At 26.5% G+C, this 13,010-nt stretch overlaps 1 protein-coding gene across 3 annotated transcripts in view; it reads right to left on the reverse strand.

The window, feature by feature from the left end:
- Positions 1-429: 429 nt before the first annotated feature.
- The window catches only part of LOC126903106 (uncharacterized), a 24,819-nt gene continuing 12,238 nt past the window's right edge, over positions 430-13,010 (reverse strand). Inside the window, exons 3-6 of one of the 3 annotated variants that reach the window (XM_050681108.1) lie at positions 10,199-10,336; positions 4,520-4,552; positions 2,416-2,534; positions 430-631 (exon numbers count right to left, since the gene is read on the reverse strand). In XM_050681108.1, the coding sequence (XP_050537065.1) occupies positions 596-631; positions 2,416-2,534; positions 4,520-4,552; positions 10,199-10,336 (326 nt within the window). In that variant the 3' untranslated portion in view covers positions 430-595. Of the gene's footprint in view, positions 632-2,415; positions 2,535-4,519; positions 4,559-10,198; positions 10,337-13,010 lie in introns of all 3 variants that reach the window. The other 2 variants (XM_050681101.1, XM_050681117.1) reach the window with 2 other exon arrangements.

Here is a 13,010-nt window from a genome sequence, read left to right on the forward strand (position 1 = left end):
ATACAATTTGTGATCTTTTGACGTATCGTTGAAAGAAATCGGTTCGGTGAGAACTGAGAAAAAGTGGTAACAGACACAAAAAAAAAAAACACATCATAGTAAAATTAATATCTTCTCAGCTTCGCATCGTAGCTAAAATATAAAATAAGCAATATTATTAGGTGTCAGGGATATATTAAAAGTAATTAATAACTGATAAATATAGAGATAAGGAATACTAAAAAATATGCTTAGCATTATTTTTATTCTAAGAGAAATAGAGTGACTAGTGAACCTTTTTAGCCACTCCTATAACGCTTACTTAAACATATTTTATGTAAACAGAATTTAATTTTTATCAAATATCTAATAATTCAGTACATTTTATATTTTTTCTCTTTAATTTTATACCTCTGTTATGATAAAAATGGAGGGAACCAGAATAATTTTAATTTTAACGAACTTTAATTTGATTTATTTGAAATTTTAATGTTGGCAAACATTTATTAAATTTTAACAAAAATAATAAATTAAACAAATATTTTATGTATAATGATGTTAAAAAAGTAATTATTTGTTGTGAATTATTTATTGTTTGTTATTATCTTTCATGATATTACTGATTATCGTCATTTTCTTTATTGGAGGGTTTCTAAAAAACATAAAAATTTATTAAAATTTTAAATTATATTATAAATGTAAAAAAATATTTATGTTAAATTAGTTAGATAGAATTATAAAAAACAATTAATTATTTAGGTCTCCTTACATTACTAACTACATTTAAAATAGAAATATATCTTATAATAGTTCAAATAAATTTAGAAAGTTTATAGAGGGTGATTATATTAACGTAAATAACTAAATTATTCGGTACATTTTAATGGCATATTTTTTATTAGATAATGTTATACTTAAAGAAATAACTAGTTCATAATAACCTTTAGACTAATATTTCAGAAGTTATCAACATTTTTATACATAGGTAGGCGGAGGTAGTGAAGCAGATAAATGGCCAGTGACAAAAATTGCAACACCCACGCATCACTTCCAACCATTATTTTAAATTGTTAAAAACTTCTGAAATTTTGGCCCAAAAGTATTTTTTTGATTAATAATTTTAGTTTGATTAATTTCTAATAAATAAGCTAGTTAACTATGTATGTTTCTATTTACAAAAATAAAGTTGCCACCCTTATGCCCCTAAGGCATAATGGATGAACATAAAAAATACTTCATTATTCACAAATTGAGCAAAATATATAACTTAAAGAAACAAACAAACTTCTCAATACCGTTATAATACATACACCACTCATTATTCAGTAGTCTATGTGTTATTGTCTATGAGTCATCAAATTAAATATATATTATTCATGTTAATACTTTAAACTATTCCAAGAAATACGTCTAAAAATACATTGATATAAATCTACTGTAATAATTATAAGAAATTCTTTAGTTGGGACATATTATCTATTTTAAGTAAAATATGTAATAAATAACAAAAATCGAGTAATTAACAGATAATAGTAAAAGGTCGTGACACTTCTTGCATAGATAGATGAATTAAATTTAATAAAAAAGCGCATAAAAACTGTCAATCTCTCTCACTATTACTTCACTTTATGAACTTTCAACCTATGCAAGAAGTGGCTTAACAAAATACGATTTTACATAGAAAATTGAAGTATATTCATTTTTTCAACATTAGTCCTGATATCATTAAGGTAAATTCATATTCTACAAAAGATCCATAAGGTTTAAAGTTAAATATAATGAGTACATAAATTAAGTAGGAAACCAGAAAAAATAAAGTGATCTTTAGAATAAAATGTTGTCTAAATAAATAAAGAGAATCAATAACGTTTGTACGAAGTTAGCCAGCCTAGTCTAATCTTTTAGTGGTTTACATGTGTAGTCAATACTAATAAAGACTCTCTTGCGAAGATAGAGAACCCACTTGTGGTTCCTATACTACTCGAGGTATTTAATGACTTGACTCACAGTTAGCACAAGCCTAGATAACTACTGGTACGAGTGGCGTTGTGGATGATCTATGTGTGATAATTAATCACAATAATTTCTATTTCAAATTATTATTATATTGATAAATTTTCAAACATCACTTTGCTTTTCTATATTTTACATCTTCTCATAAACCCTCGTACTCATATCCCAAAAGAAAATTATATTATATAATTTTTTATTCAATGAATATTATAGTAACTCAATTATTCTTATGCTCATACAATACCAACAAATAACAATAATTTTAATAAATTTATTCTTTAATCATATTAATTAAATCTTTTTAATAATTTTTTTTTTTTTGAGTTACTATAATACTATATCTATTTTTCGATTAATAAAGCGGTTTACGAAATACTCTGTATAAAAAAATTACGAAATTATATTTTCATTGTGATAAATTACCAAAAATTCTCTGTACGATACAGTTTCTTTAAGTCCTGCACAATAATTTTGAACACTTCCCGAATTGCCTGGTTGGATATCATTATACGATGCATTTACAGTATTCATTATAACTGGTTCTATAAAATAATTTAAAGTTATATATTTATGAATAATTTTTAGCATAGTCGTAACTAAAAATGTTCAGAGTAGCTTCTTAACTGTTTATTTTTAAAAATATGAACATTTTCACTTTCTTTTGAAAATATTAATTTTTTGTAATCTAAACAATGGGAAAATAATGCAAGAACTAATGTTATTTTTAAACAAATTAATTTTTCATTTATTAACAAAGAAACAATTTAGTTCTGGTTGAACAGTATTCAGGCATTCGTACTTAAATGACTATATTTTCAGAGCTATCAAAAGAAGTTAGAATATATGTTATGTTTTCAGAATCGGTATTACTAAGGAGTACCATATTTTTTTTAGGTAGAATAATAGTAATTTTTAAAGGTTATAAATATATTATATTATTATAGTTATAAATATATATAATATACATTCTTCTAAATATATAAGAATGTAAAAAATTTCAAAAAGAAGATTCTATAGTATTATAGAATTTGAATTATCAGATTAATGGCAGTGGTTTTGTCTTAATATTATTAATGAATAAATTACTAACATGTAATCATCTCTTGCAAACTATAGAAACATATTTTCTTAACTATCCCTTGCTTAAGAATTTGAAGTGATAAATAATCATTGTAATTTTATTAAAATCAGAATAAAACAAAAACTTTAATTAATATTAACTTCCCATACTTCAACATCAAATTAGAAATTATAGATGAGATAATATATATTTTTTTGAAAATGATTTTACATGGGTTTATATGTTGAATACAATCACTTTGTGTTAATATTCAATTTATTTATTTTTTTAGTTCATTTTTATAGAAAAAGAGTATAAATAGCTAATGAAGTTTTTGTATTAAATTAATAAATTGATATTTTTTGTAATCTTTATTCATAAACTAATATACAAGTGCTTTCTCAATATTGTGCTACGTTGGTAAATTTCGCATGGCTACAAACATAACTGCGTTATTAAACAAATGTACAGTATCTGCACTGCAGATGGTGAGATACATGTTGTATTAATTTATGCACGCTTCTATACATTGGATTGTTTTCTGATTTTGCATTAAAGCAATGATAATTTTGTTATTAAAAATATATTTTCTTATAATTAATTGATAAAATGTATGTTGAAAGAAAAATATTATTTAAAACATTAGTGATAATTTGCTTGTACTGGAACAATTATTATTTGTTAACCAAATAGATAACTGTATTAATTAAATATTATTTGTATGATAAATCTAGTCTGTAGATCAGCTAGTTGTTCATCCCACTAGATTGCAGTTTTGCTTTATATCAGCTTACGCACGCTAAAGAAACAGTTGAGGGGGGTAGTAAGGTGGATAACAGCACATCCAGATATCACAGGTCCCCAGAAAGATTTAGAACACGTAGTGGCAAACAATATAGTTTGAAAACCCATCCAAATGATCTAAAAAAATGCTAAAACATTTTATTAATTATAACTAGTTGACAACCAATTTTGTAATATTACTTTTTAAGTTAATTTAATTTTAAGTTTTTGAAAAGCAAGGTACTTAACGTAGAAGAATAACTATCTATTCGTTATGGTAAAAATACCCTACAAATTACAGCCAGAATAATATATATAATATTAACTTAAATTAGGTAACTATGTGTCGGCATTGTATGTACTTGAATATGGAGAAATAATAAAGATTTAATCCTACTCAATATTTATAGTTATCCATATTCCATAGTTCCACTCGTTATCTGTAAAACACAAAAACCATAGGACGCACTTTAACCGTAAAATATATACGGAAAACACAAATATAACCATGTTGTTGACGCCTCAATTAACTTCACTGCACTAATTAACAAAATACGATATAGTGTCGTCAAAGTACAACACACCTGTTAATTTAATCTCTAATATATAATTAGAGTAAATTGATTCATTAATGTAAATGTTTAATGAAAAATTGTTTTTAAAGTTTATAAAAAAGTTAGTTACCTTCTACTGAAGAATCATGCGACTCAACAATGGCTATTGCTAAATTAAAAATTCAAAATTAATTGATACTTAATTAACTATAATCAGAAAAAATATTGTATCTTTTAACTTCGAAGCGAAGCTGAGAAGGTATTGGTTATACTAAGATGTGTTTTTTTTTTGTATCTGTTACCACTTTTTCTCACCTCTCACCGAACCGATTTCTTTTAATGCTACGTCAAAAGATCACAAATCGTATCAAGTCGAAGACATTACCCTCAAAAATTGAAAAAATTTTCCTCGTTCCCCGTAAATGAGGGAAACCTCCAAAAAAAATTACAAATTTAAAAATCGCTAATTTTCGAAATTTTTTTTAAAATAACCAAATCAATATAATTATTTTTTTTATAGATGCATGATGTTTTTACCTATCACTTGGTATATATTTTTTATAAATCTGACTTTTTACCTGCCCACAGGGGGGGATTTAAAATGACAACTTTTCCAACTTGACTTTTGAAAGTGTTCCGGAAAGTCTGACACTTTTATATACATCTTAAATTAAAGTTAATGTAATATACTTTAATTTGAAAAAAAAAATTTGACCTCTGGACTTGTCTTCATGGTGAAAACGGCTACCGAATGCTATTATTGTATGAAAATTCTCGATATTATTTTTTACATTTTTAACATTATAATGCTATAACTTATTGAAAAGTGTATGGATCAACATAATTTTTTTTGAGAAGTAATATTTTTTAATATTCCCATTTTCATTTGACATACTTTATCTTAATCAGGATATTAATAAGGAACTAGCAGATCATGTAGCTTTTGGAATAATCCACCAATTTTTTTTTAAATTAAACACTATCTAAAGATTTGCATTGAAGCGTTTTTTTTTATAGTGATTTTAATCACTGTCAGATATCATTATACTTAATACATCTATGCTACGCCACCACTGTGCCGCGACCCCCCTGTGCTGGGTTTTTTTTATTTTAAAATAGATGTTTAGTAAAAGGTCTGTAACATAAAAAAAGTTGCGTTTTTTCTAAATAGCTGATTAATTTGATCAATTATAAATAAATGTTTAATTAATAAAGGTTAATTATTATATTTTTAAATAATTACTTAAAATAGTTATATTTTCAAATAGAAATTTAGTTATATTTTAATGAAGGTTTCAATGATCCTTCATTTTTATATGCTAAAACAAAAAATAAAAATTCATTATCACAAATGCTAAAATATTAAATAACATAATTAGAGAGAATTTTAATGTTAAAATAAAGTTTTACAGGCGGATTTGAGGGCTTCAAAATTTTACTTTCCAAATTAAACAAAAAAAAAATGGTAGCACAGTGGGGTCGAGGCAGTGTGGACGAGGCATAGATGGGACAAGTATAGATGATATCTGACAGTGATTAAAATCACTATCATAAGAAACGCTTCGATGCAAATCTGTAGATAGTGTTTCCTTTAGAGAAATTGGTGAAATATTTTAAAAGCAACATGAACTCTTATTTCTTTAATTATATCCTGATTAGTAGTTCTTTGATTTTAAAATATAATATATGAATAAATACTAATTATAGTTTTTAAATTTAGTATGAAATTGTGAGGCCAGCTATGATGTATGGTTAATAGTGTTGGGCGGTTGATAAGAAAGTAGAGCAGAGAATAAGTGTAGCAGAGATGAGAATGCTTAGTTGGATGAGTGGAGTGAATAGAGAGGATAGGATAAGGAACGAGCATATAAGAGGAAGTTGGGTTAATCAATCGTGGATAAGATGACAGAAAATAGACTTAGATTGTTTGTTTAGTCATGGTATGAGGAAAGAAGAATCGAAAGCTGTAAGAACAGTTATAGAAATGAATGTTGAAGGAAGATGAGATAGAGGAAGACCAAAAAAGAGATGGAGGGATGCTATTGAATGCGATTTGAGGACAGCTGATGTGAGCGTAGAAGATGTGGGAGATCNCGAGGACAGCTGATATGAGCGTAGANCGATTTGAGGACAGCTGATGTGAGCGTAGAAGATGTGGGAGATCGTGTCAAGTGGAAGCTTAGGATAAGGGTGGCCGACCACAAGTAGTAGGGATTAAGGCAAAGAAAAAGAAAAAGATTACCAGAAATTCCGGTGGCAATTGACATAATATGATTGTTGTTTCGGAATGTACAATTTAGCGTTTAGTTGGGTTTAAATAATATAGCGTCAGTCAAATTACCTACTCTATCGCTTGTATATTAATATACACTACACTTTAATGATACAATAAATAAATAAACTCACACATGCACACATATGCATTTATAACATTGTGTCTAATGTAAGTATAACATGATAAAAAGTAACCGTAAAATGAAAAAAATGGAATATAAATTATAGTACTCATATTAAATGTAATGTAACTCGAAAAATATTTGTTTAAATGAAAAAATATAAGATTAAATTTTTATTTTTAATTGTCTTTTAAACAACTTTTGTACGAAACTTTTTTTTGTAAGTTAAATATTTTTTGAGAAAATTAAAAAAGCTCATATTTTTAAACTTTTGCGAAGCTGTAAAAAAAAAAGCTCAATTCCGAATAATAAGGACTATTAGTATGTCATTATACATATTTTAATTCAACTTTAAAAAAAAAAAAGCATTAAATTTAATGATTTACTTTGACTAAAAAAAAAAAAGTTATTATTTTGCATCCCTCTTGTCATTATACATATTTTAATTCAACTTTTAATAAAACAAAATTTGGTTGGGAATTTTTTAAGAAATTTTTCCTTTGTTGACTGGCCTAGATGTCAATTTTAAACTTGTAATTGAGCTAAAAGTTATGGTAATATNGAATTTTAAACTTGTAATTGAGTTAAAAGTTATGGTAATATATTCAATTTTTTTTATTATAAACTTTCACAAAACTTTATCAAAAATGTTTCATCAGCTTTAAAGAACCAAAAAAATAGGTTAAAAATGAAATTTTAAACTGATTGTTTTTAACATATTAAAAAAAACCCAGCACAGGGGGGTCGCGGCACAGTTGTGACGTGGTATAGTTGGATCAAGTATAATGATATCTGACAGTGATTAAAATCACTATCAAAAATAAACGCTTCGATGCAAATCTTTAGATAGTGTTTAATTTAAAAAAAATTGATGTTTTATTCCAAAAGCTACTTGATCTGCTGGTTCCTTATTAATATGTCAATTAAGATAAAGTATGTAGAATGAAAAAGGGAAAATATTACTTCTCAAAAAAAATAATGTTGATCCATACACTTTTCAATAAGTTATAGCATTATAAAGTTAAATATTATATAAATAATAAAATCGAGAATTTTCACACGAAAATAGCATTCGGTAGCCATTTTCGCCGTGAAGACAAGTCCAGAGGTCAATTTTTTTTTTTTTCAAATTAAAGTATATTACATTAGCTTTAATTTAAGATATATATAAAAGTGTAAGACCATCCAGAATATTTTCAAAAGTTATGTTGAAAAAGTACATTTTTTGTGAAAAAGTTGTCATTTTAAATCCCCCTCTGTGGGCAGGTTAAGTGTCAGATTTACAAAAAAAATATACCAAATGATAAGTAAAGACATCAACCATCTATATAAAAAAAAATTATATTGATATGTTCATTTTTGAAAAAGTTAGAGCATTATTAAGTTAAAAATATAAAAAAAAATTATTTTACAAAAATCGTAATTTTTTATTAACTTTGATGTCAACTTTCACCACGAAGACAAGTCCAGAGGTCAAATTTTTTTTTTTCAAATTAAAGTATATTACATAAGCTTTAATTTAAGATATATATAAAAGTGTCAGACCTTCCGGAACACTTTCAAAAGTTAAGTAGAAAAAGTTCTACTTTCTATATGCATTTTTTATATTTGAAGCCCCCCCATATATTGGGAAATAGTCTGATTTAAAAAACAAGTATATCCAATGAAAGATGTATATAAATACTACTTCTCATGAAAAAATTGTATTGATCCATACATTTTTTAAAAAGTTATAGCACTTTAAAGTAAAAAATGTAAATTATAAAATCGAAAATTTTCACACAAAAATAGCATTCGGTAGCCGTTTTCACCATGAAGACAAGTCCAGAGGTCAAATTTTTTTTTTTCAAATTAAAGTATATTACATTAGCTTTAATTTAAGATATATATAAAAGTGTCAGACCTTCCGGAACACTTTCAAAAGTTAAGTTGAAAAAGTTCTACTTTCTATATGCATTTTTTATATTTGAAGCCCCCCCATATATAGGGAAATAGTCTGATTTAAAAAAAAAGTATATCCAATGAAAGATGTATATAAATACTACTTCTCATGAAAAAATTGTATTGATCCATACATTTTTTAAAAAGTTATAGCACTTTAAAGTAAAAAATGTAAATTATAAAATCGAAAATTTTCACACGAAAATATCATTCGGTAGTCGTTTTCACCATGAAGACAAGTCCAGAGGTCAATTTTTTTTTTTTCAAATTAAAGTATATTACATTAGCTTTAATTTAAGATATATATAAAAGTGTCAGACCTTCCGGAACATTTTCAAAAGTTAAGTTGAAAAAGTTAATTTTTTGTGAAAAAGTTGTCATTTTAAATCCCCCCCTGTGGGCAGATTAAGTGTCAGATTTACAAAAAAAATATACCAAANAGTCAAATTTACAAAAAAAATATACCAAGTAGGTAAAGACATCAAGCATCTACAAAAAAAAAAAATTATATTGATATGTTCATTTTTGATAAAGTTACGGTAGTTTTTAGTAAAAAAAATTGAAAAAATTTCGAAAATTAGCGATTTTTAAATTTGTAATTTTTTTGGAGGTTTCCCCCATTTACGGGGAACGAGGGAAATTTTTTCAATTTTGAAGGGTAATGTCTTCGACTAGATACAATTTGTGATCTTTTGACGTATCGTTGAAAGAAATCCGTTCGGTGAGAGCTGAGAAAAAGTGGTAACAGACACAAAAAAAAAAANCGTTCGGTGAGAGCTGAGAAAAAGTGGTAACAGATACAAAAAAAAAAACACATCTTAGTATAACCAATACCTTCTCAGCTTCGCATCGAAACTAAAATCAAAATTAGTAATAATTTGAAAATAATTTTTTTTCATTTAATTATTATTTATATTAGTAATAATATCAAAAATTAGAAGTGATAGAAAAAGTCTAATTGCAGATTTGAAAACAACACGAAAAGTTGATTTAGAAAAGTATATTTTTGCTTCTGATGAAAGTAACTTGTAGTCCGGTGTATTTATTCATAAGTAACAAAATTTTTTTATTAAAAATATTGCATTAATCCCTTTAAATATTTATACACATTAAAAGTAAAGGAATATAAAATTACTTTATTATTTATAGAATTTCTCTGTATAAATTGCAGTATTAAATTATTGAATATAAATGTCATACTAAATTTAATTACTAAATTAAACACTATTTACAGATTTGCATCAAAGGGTTTTTTTTTATTGTTATTCTAATCACTGTCAAATATTATCTGTGTCCCAACTATGCCACGACCCCAATAAAAATGATAGTAATCATTTCTATGTAACTATTCAGAACTAAATTAGGTTATTAAATATTGAATAATTGTTTATATTGATAATCTGCACAAAATACATTCTACTCGTTACGCATTTTTAATATTTTAATTGTTAAGATTCACTTGAAAAACTTACGTTTAAAAAGACATGTTGGACAATAACGAAGACTAAATGTATAACTGTAGTCGTCATATGTTTCCCAAATCGGAGTTTTACAAACATTACAAAAGATCAAATTTATATCTCTATTACTCTTCGAACATGTAACATCCTCTGGAATAGCAAAAAAAATAATAAATAATAATCATTGAAAAATAACCAGAGATTTTTATTCCTTGAGTTAAACTTAGTGTTAATACCAGGGTGAGAAATAATATCTCGCTTACCTAATAATTAATAAGAAAGGATCTTTGTATTTAAATTTATACAGAAAGAAGGCAGTGGTTGTTGGCTCACAAAAAATTAAGTTTATACAAATAACAATAAACAATTCAGTACAAAATGACAAATTTTATAATCAAAACATCCGTGTGGTATAAAAATAATGAATATAATGTGCTAATAATTTACATAAATGTAACAGTAACTGCCAACTCACTAATCAGATTTTTGTGTACAATTATTATACAGGGTGTTCAGTAAGTCAGGAAACGGGTTTCTATTGTTCTCGTTGTTTGTAACAATGAGAACAATAGATACCCGTTTCCTGACTTACTGAACACCCTGTATACCAATGTTCATAGATAAATATTTTAATCTAATGATTCGCAATTGAAAGTATCTAACATTATCCGTGCAATTTAAATAATTGAAAACGTCATCCGTGTGACTTACAAAAAAAAACTGTCTGGTAAACAAAGAGCAACATGTCACTAATTCTTATTACTAAACTTATTACTATACAAAAATACATATACAGAGTGATTTTTTTATCATAACCCACTCAATTACTTGCAGAATAATAATAATTTAAACATTTTTATTTTTATTATCTTTAGTTACACATTATTCTTGAATTTTTAACTATGTAATACTTTTTAAGTTCATCCCTTATGCCTTGGAGGGGGGTCAACTTTGTTTTTTTAAATGGNATACCTTATAAAGGTGTCAACTTTGTTTTTTTAAATGGAAACACATATTTTTAATTTAATAAAATATTTGAGTTTTTAATTAGTAATAAATGGCATTTGAATTTTTAATATAACTTTATAAGATTATTAGATATAAACATTTAAAGTTTTAAAATTTTGAGTTAATATACATGTATAATACCCATGGGATTGTAAATACAGGTAGCTAATTGGATTTTTATGACATTGCTATTACAGTCACGGATTGTTTATTATCAATTATGATTATCATTACATATACTTTCTGTATTGACAGTTAGTGTATTTATAAACTCATAACAATGTGCCTTACTACAACTGATAATAACAATGCTGTGTACCTGCTAATATCGATGTCATAAAAAACCAATTAGCTACCTGTATTTGTAATCCCTTGTGTATTATACCTATATATTAACTCAAAAATTTGAAACTTTAAATGATTATATCTAATAAACGAATTAAGTTATATTAAAAATTCAAATGCCATTTACTATTAAATTAAAAACTCAAACATTTTATTAAATTAAAAATATGTGTTACCATTTAAAAAAACAAAGTTGTGCAATGCCGGCTATATTTTCTTTAGTATCGGCAATTTGCGATTTTGTAACCTTTTTGTTTGTTTAATAAATACGATTGACCATACGTATTTTTGGGCATGCCTTAGCGGAAGGAAAGGAGAATATAAAATTGTGGAAATTGAGCCTTACAATATACTATAGATAGAAAGAAAAACAACATATATATATATAATCACAATCTGATATTTCCGTTATGATAGAAAAATAATAACAAACAACAAGAACCAATGATAAAATGAAAATTAGCACAAATTACTAATAACATAAATAACATATATATCCCCTTTCTTATAACTAATACATATATTATGTGGACTGTATCCGTTAAAATAAACAATAAAAAAAATTCTTAGTAATTACCCACTGCCGTCTGAAGGTGATGAACACTGGAACACATCAGATGCAGGGAAGGCAACAAAAAACACCGTAACATATAACAAGCCGTTGAGCAGCTCAAATTGAACAATGTGGCGACAAGGCAATACTCGACCCAAAAGAAACCTGGCGACGATATTACCGAAACGGCCGACTAATTGAGCGCGAATGAATTCTTCAAAACCACTGCCACACACACAGGGACCGGTCTAAACAGCAGTGCCGCCGTACCGTTACGAAGGTGGTGGTTTTTTAGTGGGAAAAAACATTGAAGGTCGCGGCGTATATTATATAAAAAACGCGGAATCTCCGGAATACTAGACGGCTACAGAACAAAAAAAGATAAAAACAAATTGCGTTGTGTCAGCGGCATACCCATTGTGACAAACACGAACGTGTATGATGTGATCGACTGACCTGCTCTCCCTCACTTATCGTGTTTTCATATTAAATTAAATGTATTGCATCACCTCACATTAATGTGTATCTAACAAAAGTTGACACCCTTCCAAGGCATAAGGGATGAACTTAAAAAGTATTAAATAGTAAAAAATTCAAGAATAATGTGTAACTAAAGATAATGAAAAAAAAAAANTGTATTGCATCACCTCACATTAATGTGTATCTAACAAAAGTTGACACCCTTCCAAGGCATAAGGGATGAACTTAAAAAGTATTAAATAGTTAAAAATTCAAGAATAATGTGTAACTAAAGATAATGAAAAAAAAAAATGTTTAAATTATTATTATTCTGCAAGTAATTGAGTGGGTTATGATAAAAAAATCACTCTATATAGTCATCACCTCACATTAATGTGTATCTAACATTACTCCCCCCGTTGAATGACCTAGGCGTCCTTCAATATTAAGGGAAGGGGT

Source organism: Daktulosphaira vitifoliae, unplaced genomic scaffold, assembly GCF_025091365.1.
Source record: "Daktulosphaira vitifoliae isolate Bord-2020 unplaced genomic scaffold, ASM2509136v1 Scaffold_1, whole genome shotgun sequence".
NCBI lineage: Eukaryota > Metazoa > Arthropoda > Insecta > Hemiptera > Phylloxeridae > Daktulosphaira > Daktulosphaira vitifoliae.